General features: G+C 38.6%; 1 protein-coding gene across 1 annotated transcript; it reads right to left on the bottom strand.

Annotated features, from left to right (window-relative positions):
• Window positions 1-17,141: 17,141 nt before the first annotated feature.
• Window positions 17,142-21,845, bottom strand: LOC112519989 (protein NRT1/ PTR FAMILY 5.4-like). Its single transcript, XM_025128295.1, has 3 exons — window positions 21,774-21,845; window positions 18,227-18,738; window positions 17,142-18,035 (listed from the first exon to the last, which is right to left on the bottom strand). The coding sequence occupies exons 1-3, from the start codon at window positions 21,843-21,845 to the stop codon at window positions 17,201-17,203; spliced, it is 1,419 nt and encodes a 472-aa protein (XP_024984063.1). The 3' UTR covers window positions 17,142-17,200.
• Window positions 21,846-24,273: the final 2,428 nt, after the last annotated feature.

Raw genomic sequence — 24,273 nt, 5'->3', positions numbered from 1 at the left:
TTATTTCCATACTCGTTCTTGAAAACCAAGCCGAGTTCTGGTTGAGTTAGGACCGATGCAGAGCGCTTCTCTTGTAAGCCTGGGAAATCTTCATCTAGAGGTGTGAAGGATAGTCTTTCAATTCCTAGTTCAAGAGCTATTCAGAAGTCATTCTTAGCTCTGAACTTCGCCAGGGTCCCCATCGTCTCTACAATCGCTCTGTTGGCCATCCCGTACCTTATCCTTTGATCCTGTCACTGAGCTGTGTGGCCATATAGATCGATCAAGTCCCATGGATTGAGATTTATTAGATCATTGTCATTGAAGACGCTAATCATCCTATGTATGCGTTCCACGATGTACTCGATGTATTTGATAGCTTTGTTTGCGAAGGTCCGCATCTTGATGTCGAGAACAGTCTTGATTCCATCATTGGAGAAGACGGCTTGTGGTGGAGAGGTCGTCTGTCTCACGAATCTGTGACGAAGCAGGTCCATCGACTCAAGAGATAGGTTGGGAGGATTAAGGACCAGCTATTCATCACGATCGTGGTAGAGGTATTGATAGATATTCTCCATCATGACGGGTTCCCTTTGAGGCACTTGTGGACATCTCCTTAACGATTCCATTTGAGAGAGAATTTCTTTGACTCTGCCTATTGTTGGAGCTTGCCTCGATGAAGAAGGAATGTCTGCAGGCACCTTCTGGGTTGGTTGGGTGATGGATGGTTGTGGTTGTGTTTGGGTAAGGGTAGGTTGGGTGAAAGGTGGTTGTGTTTGGATGATGGGTTCTGGTAGTGTGGTGGAGGGTTCTGGTTGGTGTATGGCTTATGGTTGGGTTGAGGCTTCTGATTAAGTGGTTGAGGTGAGGCATCTGGTTGAGTGGGCTCTGGCTGAGTTGGTTCTAGTTACATAGGCTCTGGTTGTGGTTAGTTTTTTGGGTGATGGAGGGTTCTGGTTGGTTGATGAAGGGTTCTGGTTGAGGTGGTGATGGAGGAGGTGTTGGTGATGGAATGAAAGGTAAGGTTGTTTCTGGTTGAGGATAAGGTGGGTTATCAGAGGATGAAGAACTCACCAAGATTGGTGAGAACTCATTGGTAGAAGGAGGTGGGTTTTGAGTGCAAGAAGAGGGAATATGTACATTTTGTACATCATCAGAGGGGTGGGCCTCTGGTTCCCTCGCTTGGGTTCCTTGGGTTTGTTGGTTGGATGGGTGACTTTGTGGTGGTGGTGGTGGTGCTGCAGATTCTATCGGTGTGCTGGATGGGCTCTCCCCCTCATAAGGACCAAGACCGTGATCATCTTGATCTAGGTCTTCATGCCTTGGCCTCTTAAGGGGGCGACTTGTGGAGCATGAGGCCCTGCTCCTCTTCTTCGTGATCCTAAAGGAAGCAAGATACTTCCTCAAGGCCTTTCTTCTTCGAGTCTCCTCCATGGTTAGGAGGAAGGAGTTGGTGTGCGCTTGTTGAATATCGAGGCTTTTGGAGAGAGCCTTGGCTGGTTCCATAACTCTATGGGCGAACTTGGTACTTATCTCGTTAAAACTTGAGATTAGTGCCATGGAGAGAGTACGGAGGTCAGCTCTGGTGACCGCATATGTGGGAGTGGAGGTGGAGGTTGAGGCGGGTGGAGGGATGGTGATGGAGGATATCATGGATCGTACCTCTGTCGTAAAATTGTTGAAGGCTTCATCGGATAAGGGTGCTGCAGAGGGGGTGGAGAAGGGGCTGTTTGTGGTAGATTGGTGATGATGGTGGTTGGTAGGGTGGCGATGGAAGTGGTGAGGGAATTAACTTGGGTGGTGAGCAAGGCAATGGACTCAACGGTCGCAGTTATGTGGGCCGAGAGGGCTGCAAGGGTGGCGGTTATGGACTCATTTCTGGTGGTGGAGATGTTGGTGAGGTGGTTGTGTTGTTGGACCATGAGTTGTTGAAAAATTTGGATACAGGTGGTGTTGGCCCTCGATTGAGCCTCGAGGGACGTAAGTGATTGTTGAATCGATGAAAGATCGACTGAGGAAATGGATTCTGCAACCCCTGCCAAGTTGAGTTTAAGGTCATCCATGGACCGCTAAATTGAATCAGCAAAGGCTTGGAACTCAGCCTTTGTGACCAAGTCCGCAAGGGGTGGGGTAACCCCTACAGCAATAGATGTTGTAGGTTGAGCCTCAGTTTTAGAGGCGCCTCCATTGATGCCTTATGGGGAGTGAGGCATGGGAAAACTTCCACCACGTCCTTGATAGCCCTCAAATGAGGAACTATCTCGTGATGTTGTGACATGAACTTCTTCTTAATCGGACTTAGAGTCCGATGAAGGGAAGTAGATGTGTGTCCCCTTTGCTAGATCAAGTATCGAAGGGGCTTGTGCTTGAAACGATGATCGCTCCGAATAATCGATGGATAATTCAAAGTCAGAAGCAACACATGCTTCTATGTGCGAGGGAAGTGGCGAGCCATGAGGAGAAGTGGCTCTTATATCTTCATCACCCACCTGTTGGGAGAGAGGTGATGAATGGTGGGGTACCTCAGCTTGATCATCTCCAGAGGCCCGAAGAATAGCATCTAGATGGCTTGGATGGGTTGGGATTAGACAGGGTGGTCCTTGTTCAATACCCCTTTGGCCTTGATCACCATGGGTAGTGGATGTGGTTTCCTGGGGAGGGGGTGATGGAATTGTGGTGTTTATGTGGTCGTGGGAGGTGGGAGGAGTGTCATCATCTTCATCTTCATCATCCGATGAAGACGAATCCTCTTGCGATCCCTCACTTGTGTCAGGGGACGGCTCTATGTGCTCTGGGGTAGCTGGCCTCGGTTGTTAGGCCAACAGAGAGCTTTCATATGTCCTACGGCAGGCAGAGGTGTCAGGGATGACACTAAGCATCTCCCTTGATAAGGGCCTCTCTACATGATAACCATCCTTGGAGATGGTTGGGTGATGACCATTCATAAGAAACTGAGGTGAGAATGGTTCAACGCTTGGCAGCTTGTGCATCTTCATTGTGTCCCTTATGAATAGTGCAAGGAAACGCGGGAAGAGCATCGATGAGAGTGGTTTTCCAGCAGCCATCAATTTGTTTTTCTTCACCACCGCAGCGTGAATTTCGTTGTAGATAAGTAGGGCATAGTCCAAGGGCAGGTTGAAAAATAGACCATACATGATGGTCATGATATTGATGTTGCCCTGGTCCATGCTTCCTAGTTTGCATGTGAGGGCTCGGTTGAAGATGGAGAAGAACACATTCCACATTGGTGGAAGAAATTGCTTCTTGAAGTCTGAGGCGTTGCATAGATCCTGTTGTACCCCAACATTCTAATAAATCGTAAAATGTCGGAGCTGGTAGGCGGTTTGGCGTAGTGAGCTATCCCGAGCTCTTGTCAAGTTGGAATGAGTAGGACTTTTGAAATCTTTGCGCGTGAAATCTTAATGGAGCACACCATGTCGTTGGGGGCATCGATGTTTCCAATAATCCTGCGGTTCTCCGGGTAGAACTTGCAGATCTGCCAGTACTGTTGCACATATTTTATCGGCACCTTGTTGTTGGAGAGGGTAATGGCCGGTTGGAGGATGCAGTTTTGGAAGAACTCAATGAGAATGGCAAACCTATCCTTGAAGAGTTGTGGGCGGAGGTCGATGGCTTGGTTGTTGGGTTTGATAGGCAGGAACACAATGGCGCGGCTGTCGACGCTGGTGGATTGGATGTGGCTGTCGTTGTTGTTTGACTTGTGCGAGGCGGAGGACACCATTGTTAAGGTTGAAGTTGCAGGTTCGTTCTTTGTTGTTTGAATGCTTCAGAGGTTTTGTGAGCGTAAAGAATGAGAGGTTGAAGATAATGGCTTTTTATAGTGAGAGGGAGAGGAAGGGTTGTGATTTAAAATATTATTTAAATAATATTTTGGTAATCATGGTATGAGACGTTTGGTGAAAAGGTAGGTTTGATGTGTGATCGTGAGCCGTAAAGTCTGCTCATGATCATGATGGCGCAGGTTTATAGGGACACGTGTTATGATGGGGTGGTTTGAAAGGAAATGTGAAGGGTTTCTAGGGAACAGCTTTTTGATAGTTGTTAGGCACGTGGGAGGGTATTTGGCGTTTGGGTTATTTAGAAAATATTTAAAATAATCTTATTCCAAAGGATAATCCTCAAGAATAAAATTCAAATAAAATTAAATTTAAAATTCTATCTTTATTGGAAGATAAATACAAATTACAAAGTTTTGATCTTCTAAAAACTCATGTTGTATGGATTTTAGTCACAAAAGCTGCAATATTGTATAATCTTAAAAAATGTTTTCAATCAAAGATGGGTTTTTGAAGAAAAATCATTTGTCATTGAACCGGAGGGGCTCTGGTTGGTCATGACAATTGTGTGGGAGAACCAGAGGGTCTCTGATTGTGAATGATGAACAATTTCATCATAAAATGTTGGGTTTTCATGAAGCGGGGGCTTTGGATGATCATTTTAACCCCTTAGAAATAAATCATAACCTTTAAGAAGGACCAGAGGGTCTCTAGTTGAATGCAAGGGATGGAATACTTCATTTATGTTGCATTTTTGTGATCCAGAAGCTCTGGATAGACAAACCAGAGGCTCTGGGTGGGAAAATGCAATAATAAAGAATCAAGGTATTGAACCAAAGGGTCTCTGGTTGAATGGAGATGTGCAACCAGAGGGATGTTTGGCTCAATTTGGATCCTTAGAGATGAAAGGAAAATGCATGACTCCCCCTCAAATGATGCAAGGGGATGTGCAATGAGTAAAAACTCCCCCTAGAACCAATAAGGGAGATAAATGGGATGACTAGAAGCTCTGGTCTATACAACCAGGGGCTCTGGTTGTGAATGATGGTGCAAATGAATATGAATGATGATGGAATGATGGGTCTATGGGACTAGAAGGTCTCTGGTTCCAAAGACTTAGAATCTAGAGGATCTGAATTTTAGAACCACAGGCTCTGGTTGCATGGATGATATGATATGCAAAGGAAATGTAATGACAAAGATAAATTATGAAGACCAAGGTGGACCAGAGGGGCTCTGGTCTCAAAGAACTTGGAATCTAGAGGCTTTGGTTGCAAAATGAATGAAATGACTAAGTTAAATGCATAAGAAAACGAATGAGGAGAGACCAAGTTGGACCAGAAGGGCTCTGGTCACAAGGACTTGGAATCCAGAGGCTCTGGTTTGGAAGGGGGATACTTAGTAAAATTACCAAGTACTTTGTTTAGACCAGAGGGGCTCTTGTTCCAAAGGAAATGAAATTTTGGCCAAACAGGTATTTCAAATTGGCTAGAGGCTCTAGTCCTTAGAACCAGAAGATCTAGTTTAGAGTACTTGGTTATGAGGGCCATTATAATATATCACTTTTAGACATAACCAACAGATATTGAGAATCTCTGGTTTGAAAAGATAATTTTCCTCTAAGTGGTGAGATTCAGCCTACCCATCTTGCTGATAAGAAATAGAAATCTTTCCTCATCTAGTGCTTTTATAAAAATATCAGCAAGTTGAATCTTTGCAGGAACAAAATACATCTCTATTGTTCCCTTTTCTACATGATCTTTGAGAAAATGGTACCTGACATTAATGTGCTTAGTTTTTGAATGTTGCACAGGATTTGCAGAGATAGCTATGGCACTCTTGGAGTCATAGAGGATGGGAATCTTTTCATATTGAAATCCATAATCCTTCAGCTGGGTCTTCATCCAGAGGACTTGTGAACAACAACTAGCAGCAGCAACAACTTCTGCCTCTGCTGTAGAGGTTGAGACACAATTCTGTTTTATGGATGTCTAACTTACCAGCTTGTCCCCCAAGAGTTAACAGCTTCCAGACGTACTCTTTCTATCAAGCTTGCAACCTGCATGATCTGCATCTATATAGGCTATTAGATCAAAGCCAGAGTTCTTTGGATACCAGAGACCCAATGAAGGGGTTCCCTAAAGGTATCTAAAGATCCTCTTGACTGCAGAGAGATGAGATTCCTTAGGATTAGCTTGATACCTTCCACAAAGACAAGTAGCAAACATTATATCTGGTCTACTAGCTATTAGGTACAGGAGTGATCCAATCATGCCTCTGTAAGTTGTTACATCCACAGATTTTCCTGATGGATCAGCAAATAACTTAGCTCCTGTAGCCATTGGTGTTCTCATCGATGATGAATTTGAGAGAGAGTATTTCTTTAGAAGGTCAGTCACATATTTGGACTGATTGATGAAAATTCCTTCTAAAGTTTGTTTTCTTTTAAGACCAAGGAAGAAACTGAGTTATCCCATCATACTCATCTCAAATTTGCTTTTCATCAGCTCTCAGAATTTTTTGCAAAATTTAGAGTTGGTAGAACCAAATATGATGTCGTTCACATATATTTGCACAAGTAAAATATCACCTTTGTGCTTCTTAAGAAAGCGAGTTGTGTCGATGGTACCTTTTTTCGAATCCATTGGCAATGAGAAAGGTAAAGAGTGTATCATACTAGGCCGTGGGGGCTTGCTTCAGCCCATAGAGGGCTTTGTCCAGAAAATAGACATAGTCTGGATGCTTTGGATTTTCGAACCCAGGGGGCTACTGCACATATACTTTCTCTTGAAGCTTACCATTGAGGAAGGCAGACTTGACATCCATCTGATAGACCATGAAACCTTTGTGTGCTACATAGGCAAGGAATATTCTGATGGCTTCAAGTCTGGCTACGGGAGCAAATGTTTCATCGTAGTCAATCCCTTCTTCTTGGCAGTAGCCCTTGGCAACAAGCCTGGCTTTAAGCCTGGCTTTGTTCCTTACAACTATGCCATCTTCATCTTTCTTGTTTCTAAAGACCCATTTGGTCCCAATGGTCGTTTTCCCTTTGGGTAGAGGCATGAGGGACCATACTTTGTTCCTCTCAAACTGGAGTAGTTCCTCTTGCATGGCATCTATCCAGTTTGGATCTTGTAGGACTTCAGAAATTTTTCCTTTGTTCGATCATACTTAGAAAGTTGGCGAAGAGGTATTCATTGGCAGTAGCAGATCTCATCTTGACACAGGATGATGGATTACCAATGATTTGGTGATGAGGATGGTTTTTTGTCTACTTGGTGCAAGATTGAGGTTCTGGAACAACAGGATGCAGTTCTTCATCGGCTGATGGAACTGCTTGCTCCCCCTCAAAGAGATTATCTCCAGAGTGATGCTCTGGTTCTGAAGACACAGAAGAAGTAAAGGGTGAAGTAACATGAGTTTCAGAAAGAGTTGTACCTTCAGCATTAGAGACTTCATGTGCTTCATTGGCTCTGGAAGAGGGTTCTTCAATGGGTGCTTGTCCAGAGACTACTTCTTCAAATATGTCTTCAAACAAATGAGCCAACTCTGATTCATTGGGTTTGCTAAGTGATGAATCAGAGGCTCTTTGTGATAGCCCGAGTACTGAACTGTTGTGTCTAGAAGTCATTGGTGATGAATCATCAAAGGACACATTGATGCTTTCGATGACGATCTTTGTCCTTCTGATAAACACTCTTTAGGCCTTGGCAGTTTGAGAGTAACCCAGAAATATTCCTTCATCAGCCTTCTTGTCGAACTTTCCAAGATATTCCCTATCATTTAGTACAAAGCATTTGCACCCAAAGACATGGAAATATTTAACATTGGGACGTCGTTGGTTGATGAGTTCATATGGTGTCTTCTGGTGCCTCTTGTGGATGATTGAACGGTTCTAGGTGAAGCATGTAGTGGAAATTGCTTCGGCCCAGAAGGAGAGAGGTAGCTCAAATGAAGCAAGCATGGTCCTTGCTGCTTCAACTAGGGTTCTATTCTTTCGCTCAACGACTCCGTTTTGCTGTGGAGTTTTGGCTGATAAAAAGTTTTGAGAAATACCTTCACTAATGAATTATTCATCAATTTCAGTATTCTTTAATTCTGTTCCATTGTCGCTTCTAACTTTGATGAGTTTGCATTGGAGAAGGACTTGGAGCATTTTCATCACAGCGATGAGAAGGTCAGGAACGTCTGATTTCTTCTTGACGAATTCAACCCATGTGTATCTTGAGAATTTATCAACAAGTACAAGGATGTACTTCTTTCCAGAGAGGCTTTGAGTGGAGATTGACCCACAGAGGTCGATGTGGATCATATCCAACGGCTTGGAGCATGAGGTTTCTGACTTAGTTCTATGAGAAGCCCGCTTTAGCTTCCCCATTTCACAGGCTGAGCAGAGGCGGTCTTTTTCGAAGTTGAGATTAGGAATCCTCTTTTGTTTGGCTAACTTCTTTAGTACATCAAAGTTTAGATGTGAGAACTTTTGATACCACAACCAATTTTCATCACTCCTATGGGAGACAAGGCAGAGAGTGTCTTGACCCACAGAGGAATGAAAGTCCAAAAGATAGAGGTTTCCTTCTCTTTTCACCTTGATGATGGTTTGGCCGGGCTTTGTTTTGATGATGCAGAAACCTTTGCAAAATCTGACTTCAAGACCCTTGTCGCAGAACTGGCTTATGCTTAGTAGATTATGCTTCAAACCTTCAAAATAAGCCACTTTATCGATTGAGATGTTGCCTTTGATGAGAGTGCCATATCCCTTGATGGTTCCCTTGTTGTTGTCTCCAAAAGTAACAGAGCCTCCAGATTTTTCGATGAAGGAGGACAGCTGACTTTTATCACCAGTCTTGTGCCTGGAGCAACCTGAATCCATAGCGATAGACATGCTCAGAAAAGATGCAGCGATGATTTAACATGCGATTCCTCAGGTTTTGTAAAAGAGTCAAACACTGGCAGTTAGGAATTTTTTAGCAAGGGTGTTTAACTGATTTCTTTTTATTCGATGGAGAAGAAGTAAAAACAGAATGTGAAGATTCTGTCCTAGCATTGGTTGTTTTTACAAACTTCCTATCTAGTGCAGACTTTTTATTTGAAGGGGCGGGCGTGGGTTTTACTTCTTTCCTGAGGAGAGGCTTCTTCCCTTTAGTTGAAGGAGAAGAAAAATTCAGGTTAGAATTTTCAGAAGCAGGCCACTTCTGTTTCTGTTCAGAAGTAAACTTAATAAATTTAGATCGAGGGATTGGGCCTTGTGAAGTATCTTTGGCAGACTTAACGTTTTTCAGTTTTCCTTTTCCTTTATCTGAAGAATTCATAGCTTCTAGAATTTCAGATTTCATTGCGGTTTTTGAAGTTTGAGGTTTCTTATCCACAATGATCTCTGGTGATTCACAAATTATTTCTTCTTCAGAATCAGAGTCAAAGAAAGTCTCTTGCAGATTTCTCGAAATAAAAATTTTCATGGATATTTTTAGGAGCGAGGGTTCTGAGGTTGATGGTTCAGAATGTTCTTTTGGGAGTTCCATCGCTTCTGAATTCTTAGATGAACTTTCAATGTTACATGAATTATTCATCGATCCATCAGATGATGGTTCCTTACTAAGAGATTTTGTTCCATCGACAACACTTGCTGATGAACTTGTGGGATTGATAACCAGAGGCTCTGGTTTACCCGTAAGGTTTCCATCGGTCTCTGGTTTGGAGGCATCATCCTTCTCATCAGAGTTCTTACTTGTTTTGCTCTCACAAACCACATTCTCAAAGTTTTGCCTCAAGAGAATGGTTTTTCCATCGACTTTAACCCTTTTGAAATTTGCTTTGGGTTTTCGGTAAAAGTCAGGATTTTGAACACATCCAAGTTTAAAAGTGGATTCAAGGGTGGATTTCTTGGTCTCGATGAAGGAGTCAAGATCATTGAATCCAATTCCTTGGTAATCCTTTTGTCCATTTAGTTTTTCATTAACATCTTGGGCATCTTTGTATTTCTTCATCAAGAGTTCATTGGTTTGAAGCTTCTGATGAAGAATCTCCCTTTTCTTTCGGAAGAAATCTTTAAGAGCCACTGAATTAAGTTTTTCTGCCTCAAATTCTTTCAAGGCTTTTACCTTCTTTTCTAAATCTTTAGTTATTTTCTTGTTCAGATCCAGAAGTTTTTCTTTCTCTGATTTTTTCAATGATGCAATGCGAGTTTTTTCCTTAACCAACTCAGCCTTTTCTTCAGGGAGAAGATCAATCTCTCTTTTGTAGAAACTGACTTCTTTTTCAGCTTTTAATCTTTCAGATTTTTTAAAATTTAGTTTTTCTTTTAGTTTGAGAAAATCTTCTGAAAGTTTGATCACCCTTAACTCTAACTCTGATGGAGCATAGTTGGTTTCATCGAGGGAAGAATCACATACCTGCTCATCGGAGTCAGAGGCGGATTCTGCATTGGACTTGGCCATGAGGCATATGAGTGCTTTGTCTTCTTCATCAGACGAAGAATCAGACACCCAGTTTTCTTTTTCAGCCATCAAGTTTCGCTCTTTAGGATTATATTTATACTTGCTCTTATAGTAGTCAGCATCCTTTACAAGTCGTCCTTTGCATTCCTTGGAAAAGTGGCCTATCTTTCCACATTTGTAGCAGCGAAGACCATCTTTCCTTTCGTCTCCTTCTCTTTTGTCCTCTCTTCTCTCTTCTCTATCTTCTCTTCATTCTCTTCTTTCATCTTTCTGATGAAACTTCATCGGCTTCTGTTCATAGGAAGGCTGATACTTCTCCATTCTAGAGTTTCTTCTTTCATAGGGCTTCTTGACGAACTTCTTCTGGAATTGTTTAGTTATCAAGGCCAGAGATTTGACAAAAGCTTTGAGGCCATCATCAGAGTCAGATGCTTCTTCTTCAGATTCTTACTCATCCACTAGTGCCTTCTTGCTTTTCTTCTTATGTTCTCTGGAAGTACTCCTTGTAACTTCCTTCTCTTCTACAGCAAGGGCGAGGGGTCCACCGATGGACACCTTTCTCTTCAATATATATTTTTCTTAAGCAGCAAGAGTTCCATACACGTCATGAAGCGACCAACTATCTAAGTCTTGATTTTCTTGGAAGGACATCGATTGTTGAGTCCACTCATCACCGAGACTTTTGAGGAATAGGACGTTTTTTTTCTTTTTTGGTCCTGGAGATGTCATTTCTGCGACATTGATTAATCAATGTGTTGAAACGATCATAGGTCTTTTGAATCGGTTTATCAGGCAATGCCTTGAAGTTTGTGTATTCATTTAGGCACTGTGCCCTACGATTCTTCTTGGTCTTTGCACCACCTTCTAGTTGACTTGCCAGTTAATCCCATATCTCCTTTGTTGTTGTACAAGCATTGAGAGATTGGAGAATGTTGTTTGGAATGGCCATGATGATCAGCCTTTTTGCCTTCCTGCTTGCCTCTGCACGTTCTATGTCATCTTTATCCCAGTTATCTTCATCCCTCACCATGTAGTAGGCAGCAACTTCTATAGTAGTACTTGTTCCAGGAACTCTTGGAACAAGAGTCTGAGGAACATATGGGCCTTCCTTGACAGATTTGAGGAGATTTCTGTCCACCCCTCCAGGAAGTTCACCATTCAAATCTTCCATTGTGGATACTCTTCACGTTGAAGAGCTGGAGGTTTTGGTGAGGGAACCCATACTATATGCAGAATTCCAGTTGGCCATAAGAATTTTTGAAAGAGAAGAACACGATTTTGAAGAGAAGAACATGAATTTTATGAATGGAGAATATTGACATATTTTTTAGTATTCTGATTCAAATTGATCGTTTTGATTGAAAATCAATCAATTTGCTCTGATACCAATTGTTGATCCCAGATCTCTCAATAACACGATTATTCAAGTTATGAATAACTTAAATATATTGTATGAATGGAAATAGTGATGAACAACTCAAGAATATTCAAATAATAATTGGAGTATCAAAGGATTCACTATTATTGATTTTTATGATATTGAAGTGTAAATGATTATAAGAAATATAAGACCTATTTATACTATTAATCTAAATAAGGAGATAACTATCTAAGGAAGATATATTGCAAATCTTCTAATGAAAGATAGCAATCTAGAAATATGGAAATGATATTGAACTAAATAAAGCAATGAGAATCCAGAGTTGTCTTTTAAAGGGCGTGTTCAACCATGAGTCTTTGGGTCTTCTTGAAAAGATATCTCTGGTTGAACTGTTGTGGAAATCTCCAAGCGTTGGTGACCAGAGGGGTTATGGAGATGCGCTGTTCATCGCACCTACGGACCTTCATTGCATCTCTGGTTGTATTGAACACTTAGGATTTTTCCTTGCTAGTCTTCCATCGACCTTCTATACTTTCACACTTGTATGTTTTTCATTACTTTTACAAATAAGAATGATGGGGTCTAACATCTGGTGTAAGAATTCTCTCTCCTTTTGAAAGTAGTTTTTAAAGGCTAAGGAATTTAATCTGTCATGTTTTTTTCTATTATTTCCTTATCTTTATTTTCTATAGCCTTCTTAAGCTCAGAGCACTCTATTTTTAAAACATTCTTTGTGGAGAGTTTGGTTTTCAAAATTTCATATTTTTCCACAGAAAGCTCCTCTTTTTCTACAATTAGAAGCTTTATTTCTCTCTCAAAGAAATTCTTTTCTTTTTCTAAAGATTTTCTTTTTCCTTTTTCATTAGAGAGCTTTAGTTGTAGTTTTGCAAAATATTGGGTTAAAATAGAGATGCTTTGCTCTAGTTCAGAATGGAAAAGCTAGAAGTAGAGCATACCTGAGAATCGGAGCCAGATCCAGACTCTTATGCACCAGGATCAACAGTCATTCCTCTTCATTTGAGGTAAAATCAGAGACTCAATTCTCATGTTCGGCCATAAGGCTCCTTTGAGGTCGTTTGTACTTATATTTATTCTTGTAGTACAACTCATCTTTGACCAGAGGCCTTTACATTCTTTAGAATAGTGACCCATCCTTCTGCATCTGAAGCATCTGATTCCATGCTTCTTCTTCTCAGGATGTTCTTCCTTCTTCTTGATCACTTGAGAAGGAGGGTTCTTTGGCTAGTACCCTCTGTCTTTTCCCTGATCACTTCTGCTTCCTTTATTATCAAATACTTTTCTCCCAAACATTCGTTGAAACTCCTTGGTGATAAGAGCCAAGGATTGTGCAAATGCACTAATGTCGTCATCTTCAAAGTTTGATGCTCCGTCTTCATCATCACTCTCTATCACCAGCGCTTTATTCCCTCTTCTTCTATCTTCTTTCGATCTTCTTTCTCTGGATGATTGGCTAGATCCAGTCTCTTTGGAGTCAGAGACAAGAGCTTGAGGTCCACCCAGAGAGACTTTGTTCTTCTGCACCTCTTGTTCTGGTGACTGCAAGGTGTCGTAGACGTCATACAGCCTCCACTATTCCAAATCTTGATTCACTTGAAGGGACATAGATAGGTTTCTCCGTTCGTCATTCAACCTTTTCAAGAAGAGAATGTTGTTCTCTTCTTGTGTTCTAATCACGTCGCACTTTTTGCACTTGTTGATTAGCATGTTGAATCGATGATAAGTCTACTCGAGAGACTCATGGGGGATGGCCTGGAAGCTGTTGTACTCATTTAGACATTGAGCACGCCTATTCTTATTCATTTTGATCTCGCCTTCAATCTGATTGGCCAATTGATCCCATAAATCCTTAGCGGATTCACATGCATCCAAGGATTGGAAGATTTAATTCGGGAGATCCATTATCAAAAGCCTTTTAGCCTTTTGATCGACTTCCACCCTTCTCTTGTCTTCATCGTCCCAATCTCTTCGGAGTTTGGGAACACATCTTGTAGGAATTTCAACGGTATTGCCAGTGGGTGGAACCCTAAGGATTAAAGTCATGGGCACATAGGGACCTTTGAGAATAGATTCATAGAGTTCAAGGTCGAGACCTTCATAGAAGTTTATCATCCTAATTTCCATTGGGGATATTCATCTCGAATGAGAGTAGGAGGTTTTGTGAGGGAACCGACACTGTACATCGAGTTCCAAGATTGATTAGACATTTCAACGTTGTTTTAGAGAGAAAATAAATGGGAAGTTTGAATATTTAAGGAAAAATTGAACTTTAAATACTAGCAGTCTTGGAGAATATTAAAAGCAATTGTTTTAAAAAGAATGGTTCTAAGATTTGGAATGAAAAACATTTTATAAAACAATCAACCAACAAAAGAGGATTATCCTATTGGATATAGATCGAATAAGCAATTGATTTGATTAGCAGGCTCTGATACCAATTGTAGGAACCCAGATTCCTCTTAAGTATCAAGAAAAACAGTTTAAACAGAGTTTGAGTGGAAGCAAGTATTGTGTAGTTGAAATAGGTTAACAGATTTAAACATCAACTAATAAAAATGAAGATTAGTTTGAATAAATCGGTTGCTTAAGATGAAGATTATATGAACATATCTCAATCTAACTAAGTATTCTCTCAATCTAACTAAGTATTCTCTCAAGAAATCTCTATAATAGGAGCGTATTCAAAGTTGGCAATTCTTCAGGTATTTTTAACCCGAAGAGGACACCTCCTTTTATACGTCCATGTAAAACAGAATCTCCTAAATTCTAGGCTTCAAACTCTGACTTCTTGTTTAGAATCTCCAGCCTTCACATTCCTTGAAATGTGGAACTGCTAATGGGTACATGGCATATTCTGATTAGAGACTTGGAGATAAGACTGAACCACTTGTGTGCAAACTAAGGGCGTTGGAGACTCAGAGGCTCTGCGTCTGGAGTGATAGCTCTATATCAAGTCCTTAAGCTTTTTGCCGCTTAAGACTTGATCTTTCTTTGTTTGGGCACAGGCTCTGCATGAGAGGTTCTGGCTCTGTATGAAAGAGAGCTCTGTCTCTTGGTGACCTCTGTATCCGAGCTCTTGGTCCAGACTGCTTCTAAGAGTAATTCATATTTGACTAGAGTAAGAGGCTTCTTACTTACACTTTTATAAATAGGGTTCTAACAGAACCTGTGGAACCAAAAATTCAAGATTTTCAAACAGCATTCCATTCCGATTTCAATCAAAGATCTTTCTTATTTGCTCTGATACCAATTGCAGATCCCAGATTAAGTCACAAACATATATAGATCAAGATTCAAGAACACAAGAATGATTTTTAAGATCCAAGTATATATATATATATATATATTGAAATGTCAAATGATTACAGAGTGTTCTTAAGAATACAAAGATGCCCGATATGTGATTGACAATATTCTAACTAACAACAACTACCAACTACCCTATTTATACCTATCATTACAAATCATGTAAACAAAGCAATATAAAACAGTTTTAAACACAAGACTTGAATACAACATCTCTTATTTCAACATATACTTGTTATAATTTTTAGTTTAGATCGTCGTATATATCTAGTTTAAGTTTCCATCTATTGGGCAAACTTAGGATTGTTTACCTTAAATATGTATCATCTATATACCTAATTTAGGTTGTCAATTGCTAGACCAATGTTAGGATTGTTTTATCTTTTATCTGTGATCGTATTATATATCTATTTTGGGTTGTCATTTGTTGATCAAACTTTAGGATTGTCTATCTTTAATACATTATTGTAGTATACATCTAGTTCGGGTTGCCGATTATTAGGAAACCGTAAGGATTGTTTAACTTTAACCTAGAAACGTCCGATTTACAGCCGTTATGCTCCCCATTTTTTGAAAATTCATTACATCATTAGAAGCATTAACCTTAACATGAATATCATCCAAACTAACACTAGCATCAACATTAGTAGCCTCAACATTAGCATAAATATTTGTACCATCAATATTAGTAGCATCAACATTTGTATCATCAATATGAATATCATTCACTAACATAAGTACCCTCATTATCAAGAAAAGCTTATGATTCTTTTTATGACAAACTTATCAAGTGGTCCTTTTTGAGATTGTATTATCTATTGAATTATTGTTTTCTTTTTATGTTTTTGACATCCATTTCTAACCCCGAAAGACATGTTGAAACTGAATAAGTAGAAAGCAGTAAGAACCAGAACAACCTGAGTGAGGATAACAACACTAGTACTGCATAATGTGGCTACTGATTTTTGGTTATCCCTTGTCCAAAAGCTTTTGATTTCTTTGCAAAATAATATAAAATAGATACATATATGTTAAGGACAACAAAGAGGTTAAACCTAAACAATTAACAATATTGAACTATATAATGAAACTTAAACAATAAACAAATAAAAAATCAAAAGAAGAAAGAGAGTAACATAAAAGAATTAGAATAATTAGAAACCCTAAATAATTCTATGGCAATTAACCAAAGAGGCAAAGAAATTTAAAGAATAAAGAGAGTAACATAAAAGAATTAGAATTTTCCTCCTCTACTTAGGGAGCTTGAATGATGCAGAGTTGCAGGTCTCACTCTCAAACATATCGAATTGCGGAGACTTCAGACTAGAGAATTGAGAAATCCCAAACAAACCCTCAGATTTTCGAACAAGGTTGTAGACTCTCACAGATTTACGAATTTGTATTGTGTAGACGAAACAAATTGGTTTCTCTGATTTTGAGCTGTGAGAAGCATATCGGTTTCTAGAATGTGTATCATGCAGATCAGCAGATTCCCTACTATATGGAAGTGGTTTGAATCAATTCGTTGTCGTTTCCGTTAAGTATCGAAAATCATATTAGAAGCAATCATCTTCGAGCCTTTGGGGATTTCAGTAGTCGAATACGCAAATCGGAAACAGAAGTGAAGAGAAAAACGAAGAGTCAAGCTTTGCTTTTTGATCGACAAATATGAAATTGGGGGAAGATAGTCATTTTTCGTAATTGTTTTTATTTAGAAGGACCAGGCCCAAGAACAAGTAAATTTGGCACCCCAAATATCTGAAGACCCTGTTCATAAACCAACATGTAACATATCCATCAACGATCCTAAATCTATCTCTGATATATCTGTTTTTATCTTTATTGTCATATCTTTTAAACAATAACACTGTTATCATAAAACGAAAATATATGTGTTTTGAAAATGACTTCTCACAATATGTTATATTCTAAACTACTTCCCACAACATGTTTGTTTCTAAAACTACCTCTGGTATTATGCTTAGGTATTAAATTGCTTTCCTCATAAATTAGAATAAATTAATAAAAACAAAAGGATGATTTTTTTCATTCTTTTTGAAAACTTATTAAACCTATTTACTATATAAATAAAAAATATTTTTGTATTCTTAAACAAGTGTTGGAAACAAATTAAAGAACATCATATTTTTGTATTTTTTTTTTTTTTTAATTCAAGTGCAAATTATCTCTGTATCATTGTTGGAGAGAAATGATAGGTAATTTTTTTATCCAAACATTCATGTCAAAGCCTCTTGAGCAAGGTGTTTAAGATATCTACTAATTTACGAGCCATTGACGTTGTTCCTTTGAAGCTTCTTATACACAAAACCCTTAGCCAAAACCACATACACAACCAAATTTACGGTGCTCAAACATGCCAACACCCGATAAAAGTAGTCGAGGTGTGCCGTGTTGAGATTATCCCCCTTCAACCATTCGTCGCCGTGTTTCGCAGTGATCTTTTGGATGATGGATATTATAGCACTGCTCATGAAGCTTCCGACACCCTGAACGCTCAAATATGTGGCTGCCCCCATACTTCGCATCTCATCTGGCACTTGATCATAGAACAACTCCTGTAATCCAACAATCGTAAGCATATCAGAGATCCCCATCAGAACGTATTGCGGCACTAGCCACCAAACGCTCATTGGAACAATCGATTTTGGATCGTCCATTGATGCAATTCTGAGCCTCCGGGATTCGACTAGAGCTGATACCATCATGGTCAAGATTGAGAAGAAAATCCCAAACCCGATTCGTTGGAGGACTGTGATTCCGGTTGGATGGTTGGTAAAGCGTCTCGCAGTGGGGATGAAGAGGCGCTCGTAGAGTGGGACTGCGGTTAGGATGGTTAGGCCAGGGATGACTTGAAGAGATGCAGGGGGGATTTGGAAATGCGAGCCAATGGTGCGAATCATGGTGCTGGCTTGTTTGGTGTAGAAGGTGCCGAGTTGGGCTATGACGACTCCGAACATCAAGCAAGATAACCAAATAGGGACGAGGCGGAGGAGGAGCTTCACCTGCTCCACCTCGTTCACGGTGCAAAGTCGCCAATCATTGGTTTTACCCGTCGATCTGTCTATTTCGTCCACCATTGCTGCCTTGTCCAAAAACCTGTCAAAATATGTGAATTTGAATGTTTTTTAGTGGCCACATTTGTTGTATGCACCTAGAATCAAATTCTGATAGATGGGATATTCTACCTCATTCTCGGATCTCAACCATTATGCAACAAACTTGTGGTTTGAATTTTAATGTTTGTGATCGCTAAAAAAATCCTCAAACTAAATGAAACTATTTTGTACCTGAATTGGTTGGTACGATCCAAGGATCGAGTTGCAGTACCCCCACCTTCCCCTACCTCAACACACATTTCGAAACCGTCGTTATCCTCCGACAACCGCCGCTTCCTAACTGCCGCCACCATCACTTGAGCCACCTTGGTAAGTGGGCTCCCCACTCGAACCTCCTTGCGATACGTACTTTTTCCAACTAAAAACACCAGAAGCGCCACCGCCACCACTATCGCCGGTATGCCAAAACCCCAACCCCATCCAATATTATCTTGGACGTAAATGACAACTAGAATGGAAGTGGTGGCACCAATCACAATCCCCAGGTACCACCAGTTGAAAAATGAACTCTTGGCGAGTTTCTCAGCGGCGAGATTGTCGTCAAACTGATCGGCGGCGAAGGTCTGGATACATGGACGGTGACCACCTTCTCCGATGTTGATGATGTAAAGGGCCAAAAAAAAGGGTAGTATCCGATGCTTCAATGGGATTTTCTCCACAGATACCACCAAAAGTAACAATCCCTGTCATCCAAAAAACAAAACAAAAGTTTTTTTAAAACTATATATAAACTTTATTTGTTTAAATGAATTATATTTAATAATAATAATAATAATAATAATAATAATAATGATAATGATAATATGATAAATATATTGCTTTTAATTTCTACGATCAAATTACTTTTTCTGATTAAAAAACACTAGTAATTTTCTGAAAAAAAAAATTATAACAAAATAATGACAACCCCACCGCTCCAATAAAAACTTAAGGGTTGAAATGAATACCAAATACAATTATAAACTATATATCAAATAAAAATAATTAACTATATATATATATATATATATACACACTATATATCTATACTATATTATATATTATTTGATAAAAACTCTTAAAACCGTATTTTATGTTTGAAGTACTGTTTATTGATGCATATTACTTAAAAATCAAGATTACAAGTAAATTTTACATAAGTACAACTTATTAAAGTTTAATGTTTGAATTCGTATAACTAACTATATTTTGGTACTAATATAAAAAAAATTCAATTTTTTATATCATCGACCGAGACAAAAAAAAATTAAAATCGAGTTGTATCTCGCTGCATTGTGCGAGTACCCATCTAGTGTGTGTGTGTGTGTGTGTGTGTGTGTGTGTGTGTATACTTATAATAAATAAGTGGCGTGACACATGTCATCTTCTGGTGAGCCAATTTTAGTGTTTTCCCAGCCTAAACATGTATTTAGACACAATTTACAATAGCAGTTCAATTAGACTCATTTGAACGTATCTAGTCACAATTTACATTAACAATTCAATTAGACTCATTTGATTAACACGTGACTTCGTATTCAATCAATCCCACTAATTTAGGATGCAACTGATTTTATTCTTACGTTAATTAATTCGTGTGGTAACTGATTCCTGAAAAAAAAATGGTGTTTGCTTCTAATTAAATTCAACTTACTGATATAGTTTCATTTCTAAATTCAATTTTATTCTAGGGTTAACTTCATTTTAACTAATTATTGATATAGATTCATTTCTAAATTCAAGTTTGAAGAGTCATTCTTCACAGTAATTGAGAGATTAAAGAAGAAGATCATAAAGTAGGAAACTGGATCCTACTCTGAAGTATGTTTTTTCAGACTTAACTCACCCGAACTCTAACGTCTGAACTCTGAAGTCTTCTTATTCAATCAAAGAAGTCTAAACTTTGAAGTCTTCTTTTTAAGACTTAGAAGTCTGAACTCTGAAGTCTTCTGATTTCAGACTTAGCTTACCCGAACTCTGAAGTCTTCTTTGATTGATCGTGTGGTAATTGATTTTATTACTTTGTTTGATCGTTTATGTTGATTCTCTCTCATTGATTTGATGATAATCCCTTTTACCTATTGAAGTATAGTATTTATATTTATTTAGTTTCAACGATCATCACTGAGTCTGTTGATCACTGGACATGTATTATAACTCTCCAGTAACTGTTATACTTCAAGGAAGACAAAAGTCACACCAAAGAACCTTCAACAATGTCGAAAACAGAAACTAAAGAATAGAGACTAGCGCATTCATGATCTGAAGCGGCATTAATGATTACAAGCTCGTCAACAAATGTATGAAGACTGTTGAACAAGTTTCAGCGAATGCTGAAGAAACCTCCAGTGTCATCCCAACATTCAGCAATCAAATGAAGCTTATCATGCACGTTTGTTTTTTTTTTGGTCCTTCTACACACTAAGGACAAACCCATACATTTTCCAGAATATAGTATTGTACGGAGCCACTCAGTTGACTCTATAGTTCTCACCAACTCTAATAAAAGATGTCTGGTCATGAATAGCCAAAATGACTATTCACTGTAGCAAAGGACAAGTTTTCCTCTAAAATCTTAACATGTGTTGTGTACCTTATGAATTACACATAATGCAATCGGTATAAATAGTTGAGTGTTCTCTACTCAGTTATCAATAATTCTTCCTCTCTAAGAAATTTACCCAAGAAGTTATTTCTCTCACTACTCTCTCTCTCTCTAAAGAGAAAGAATCACTTTGAACAAATGAAAAACACTTTTCCAAGTCTTTATTTCTTACAGCAAATATTTTATCTCTGCTAAGTGTAATTGTGTGTATCTTTAGATTGCTTAGATAGGTTTCTTTACTTTATTTTATCCGCAAACAATCTGTAAAATTTGTATTAATCCTTTTTTATCAATATATAATTTTTAAAAGTGAAAGTTTTTGTGTTTGTATTCACTCCCCCCCCCCCAAATTGTTACCTATAAACTCTTGTAAATCCAACTAGGACCAACAGTTTATTTTGAGTATATTTAGGAAGTCTTCTTTTCTAGAGAGAGCACCATGNCCCCCCTCCTTCTATAAATTGTTACCTATAAACTCTTGTAAATCCAACTAGGACCAACAGTTTATTTTGAGTATATTTAGGAAGTCTTCTTTTCTAGAGAGAGCACCATGCAGAGCCTCTACATAGTACATGCAGAGCCTCTACAGAGTACATGCATAGTTTCTAGCTTGCCTATACAGAGCTTTGAAGTCTGAGGAGTTTTACTTCAGAGTTATTTGAAGAGAACAAGTCTGAAGTCATTTTTTAGAGTTAGCTCACCCAAACTCTGAAGTCTGCTTTTTCAGACTTAGAAGTCTGAACTCTTAAGTCTTTTTTTTAGACTTAGAAACCCAAACTCTGAAGTCTTCTTTTTCAGACTTAGAATTTGAAGTCTTCTACAAGTCTGAAGTCATTCTTCAGGGTTTTACTTTAGAGTTATTTCAAAAGTACAAGTCTGAAGAGTCATTCTTCAGAGTTAGCTCACTCAAATTCTGAAGTCTTCTTTTTCAAACTTAGCTTACCCGAACTCTGAAGTCTGAACTCCAAAGTCTTCTTTTTCAAACTTAGAAGTCTGAACTCTGATTTAGTGGGATTGATTTTATACTTCTGAGTAATTTCAAGAGTACAACTCTGAAGAGTCATTCTTCAGAGTTTTACTTCAGAGTTATTACAGAGTACAAGTCTGAAGAGTCATTCTTCATTGTTAGCTCACTCGAACTTTGAAGTCTTCTTTTCCTGACAAAGCACCATGCACATCACCATCCAGATTCTCTGCATATTGCATGCAAAGCTTCTAGCTTGCCTATATAGAGCTCTGAAGTCTGAAGAGATTTACTTTAGAGTTATTACAAGTAACAAATCTGAAGTCATTGTTCAGAGTTAGCTCACCCAAACTCTGAAGTATGCCTTTTTTAGACTTAGCTCACCTAAACTCTGAAGTCTTCTTTTTCAGACTTAGAAGTCTGAACTCTGAAGTGTTTTTTTTCAGACTTAGAAACCCGAAATCCGAAGTCTTTTTTTTCAGACTCGGAAGTTTGAACTCTAAAGTCTTCTACAAGTTTGAAGTCATTTTTCAGAGTTCTACTTCAAATTTATTTCAAGATTATAAGTCTGAAGAGTCATTCTTCAGAATTAGCTCACCCGAATTATGAAGTCTTCTTTTCCAGACTTAGCTCACCCGAATTATGAAGTCTTCTTTTCCAGACTTAGCTCACCCGAACTCTAAAGTCTGGACTCTAAAGTCTTCTTTTACAGACTTAAAAGTCTAAACTCTAATTTAGTAGGATTGATTTTATACTTCAGAGTTATTTCAAGAGTACAAGTCTGAAGAGTTATTATTCAAAGTGTTACTTCAAAGGTATTTCCAGAGTATAAGTCTGAAGAGTCATTCTTCAGAGTTAGCTCACCCGAGCTCTGAAGTCTTCTTTTCCAGACGGAGCACCATGCAGAGCCTCTGCATAGTGCATGCAGAGCTTCTGGCTTGTCTATACAGAGCTCTGAAGTCAGAAGAGTTTTACTTCGAAGTTATTTCAAGAGAACAAGTATGAAGTCATTCTTTAGAGTTAGCTCACCTGAACTTTGAAGTCTGCTTTTTCAGACTTAGCTCACCCAAACTCTGGAGTCTGAACTATGAAGTCTTCTTTATCAGACTTAGAAGTCCGAACTCTGAAGTCTTCTTTTTCAAACTTAGAAACCGGAACTCTGAAGTCTTCTTTTTCAGACTTAGAAACCGGAACTCTAAAGTCTTCTACAAGTCTAAAGTCATTCTTCAGAGTTTTACTTCAGAGTTATTTCAATAGTACAAGTCTGAAGAGTCATTCTTCAGAGTTAGCTCACCCGAATTCTGAAGTATTCTTTTCCAAACTTAGCTCACCTGAACTGTGAAGTCTTCTTTTTCAGACTTAGAAGTCTGAACTCTGATTTAGTGGATTGATTTAATATTTTAGAGTTATTACAAGAGTACAAATCTGAAGAATCATTCTTTAGAGTTTTATTTTAGAGTTATTTCAAGAGTACAAGTTTGAAGAGTCATTCTTCGGAGTTAGCTCATCCGAACTCTGAAGTCTTCTTTTCCAGACGGAGCACCATGAAGAACCTCTGCATAGTGTATGTAGAGCTTCTGGCTTGCCTATACAGAGCTCTGAAGTCTGAATAGTTTTACTTCAGAGTTATTTCAAGAGTACAAGTCTTGCAATAAACTCATCTAGACTTTGAAGATAAGTCTTTAAGTCTTAGACTTTGTTTTGTAAGTTAGAGCCCCTCTGGTTGGTTTGGCTTCTGGATGGCTTTGTTTCTGGTTGTTTATTTGAAACTTGAAAAAATATTCCAATCCATCATAAAGGAACCAAATGGGCTCTGGTTGATCTTCATCTTTAACCAAAGGGTCTTTGGTTGTTATTGAAACTCAAATTCTTTAAGTATTTAACATTTTCTTGACCAAAAGATTCTGGATAGACGAACCAGAGGCTCTGGTTGGCCAGAGGGCCTTTGTTTAGCCTTGTTTTTGGGTTGGCTATGCTTTTGGTTGGTGAATCTAAAGGGGCTCTGGTCCTTAAGGGCCAGAGGAGCTTTGTTTGGTCTTGCTCTATATGATGCAGCTTTACCATGGGGTATTTTTCAAAGATATTGGGTATTTGAATAACTCTAAACTCAAGCTCTTTAGATTCGTCTTCAGATTTGACACGGGCGCTCTTCTATGTTTTAATTCAATTTTATTCTAAGGTTAACTTCATTTTAACTAATTATTGATATAGTTTCATTTCTAAATTCATGTCTGAAGAATCATTCTTCAAAGTTATTTTTCAGAATTATTTCAAGAGTACAAGTCTGAAGTCATTCTTTAGCGTTATTTCAAGAGTACAAGAAGTCATTTTCAGAGTTATACTTCAGAGTTATTTCAAGAATACAAGTTTGAAGAGTCATTCTAAATTTACTTATAAGTTTAAATTCAATTTGTTGATATAGTTTCATTTCTAAATTCAATATTATTCTAAGGTTAACTTCATTTTAACTAGTTATTAATATAATTTCATTTCTAAATTCAAGTCTGAAGAGTCATTCTTTAGAGTTATTTCAATAGTACAAGTTTGAAGTAACATCTTACTTTCGATGATCATTCATATCTGTAAGATAAGTTTCCTGACATGATTTAATTTTTTGAATTACCCCATATAATACACGGGATCAAACACTAGTGTATATATATATATATA

This window comes from Cynara cardunculus (genome assembly GCF_001531365.2).
Source record: "Cynara cardunculus var. scolymus isolate 2C chromosome LG 10, CcrdV1, whole genome shotgun sequence".
NCBI classification, from domain to species: domain Eukaryota; kingdom Viridiplantae; phylum Streptophyta; class Magnoliopsida; order Asterales; family Asteraceae; genus Cynara; species Cynara cardunculus.
Note: the sequence above shows the minus strand (reverse complement) of the source record. Positions and strands in the feature narration are given on the sequence as shown.

What these genes read in the sequence shown, in the direction of transcription:
- LOC112519989 (XM_025128295.1), bottom strand. Translation starts at nt 21,845, where the DNA reads ATGCAATATGCAGAGAATCTGGATGGTGATGTGCATGGTGCTTTGTCA. An exon ending in AAGAAGACTTCAAAGTTCGA is followed by an intron (nt 18,739 to 21,773) that starts GTGAGCTAACAA and finishes TTTGGATGACAG; the next exon opens with GGATTGTTACTTTTGGTGGT. An exon ending in GATCGTACCAACCAATTCAG is followed by an intron (nt 18,036 to 18,226) that starts GTACAAAATAGT and finishes ATATTTTGACAG; the next exon opens with GTTTTTGGACAAGGCAGCAA.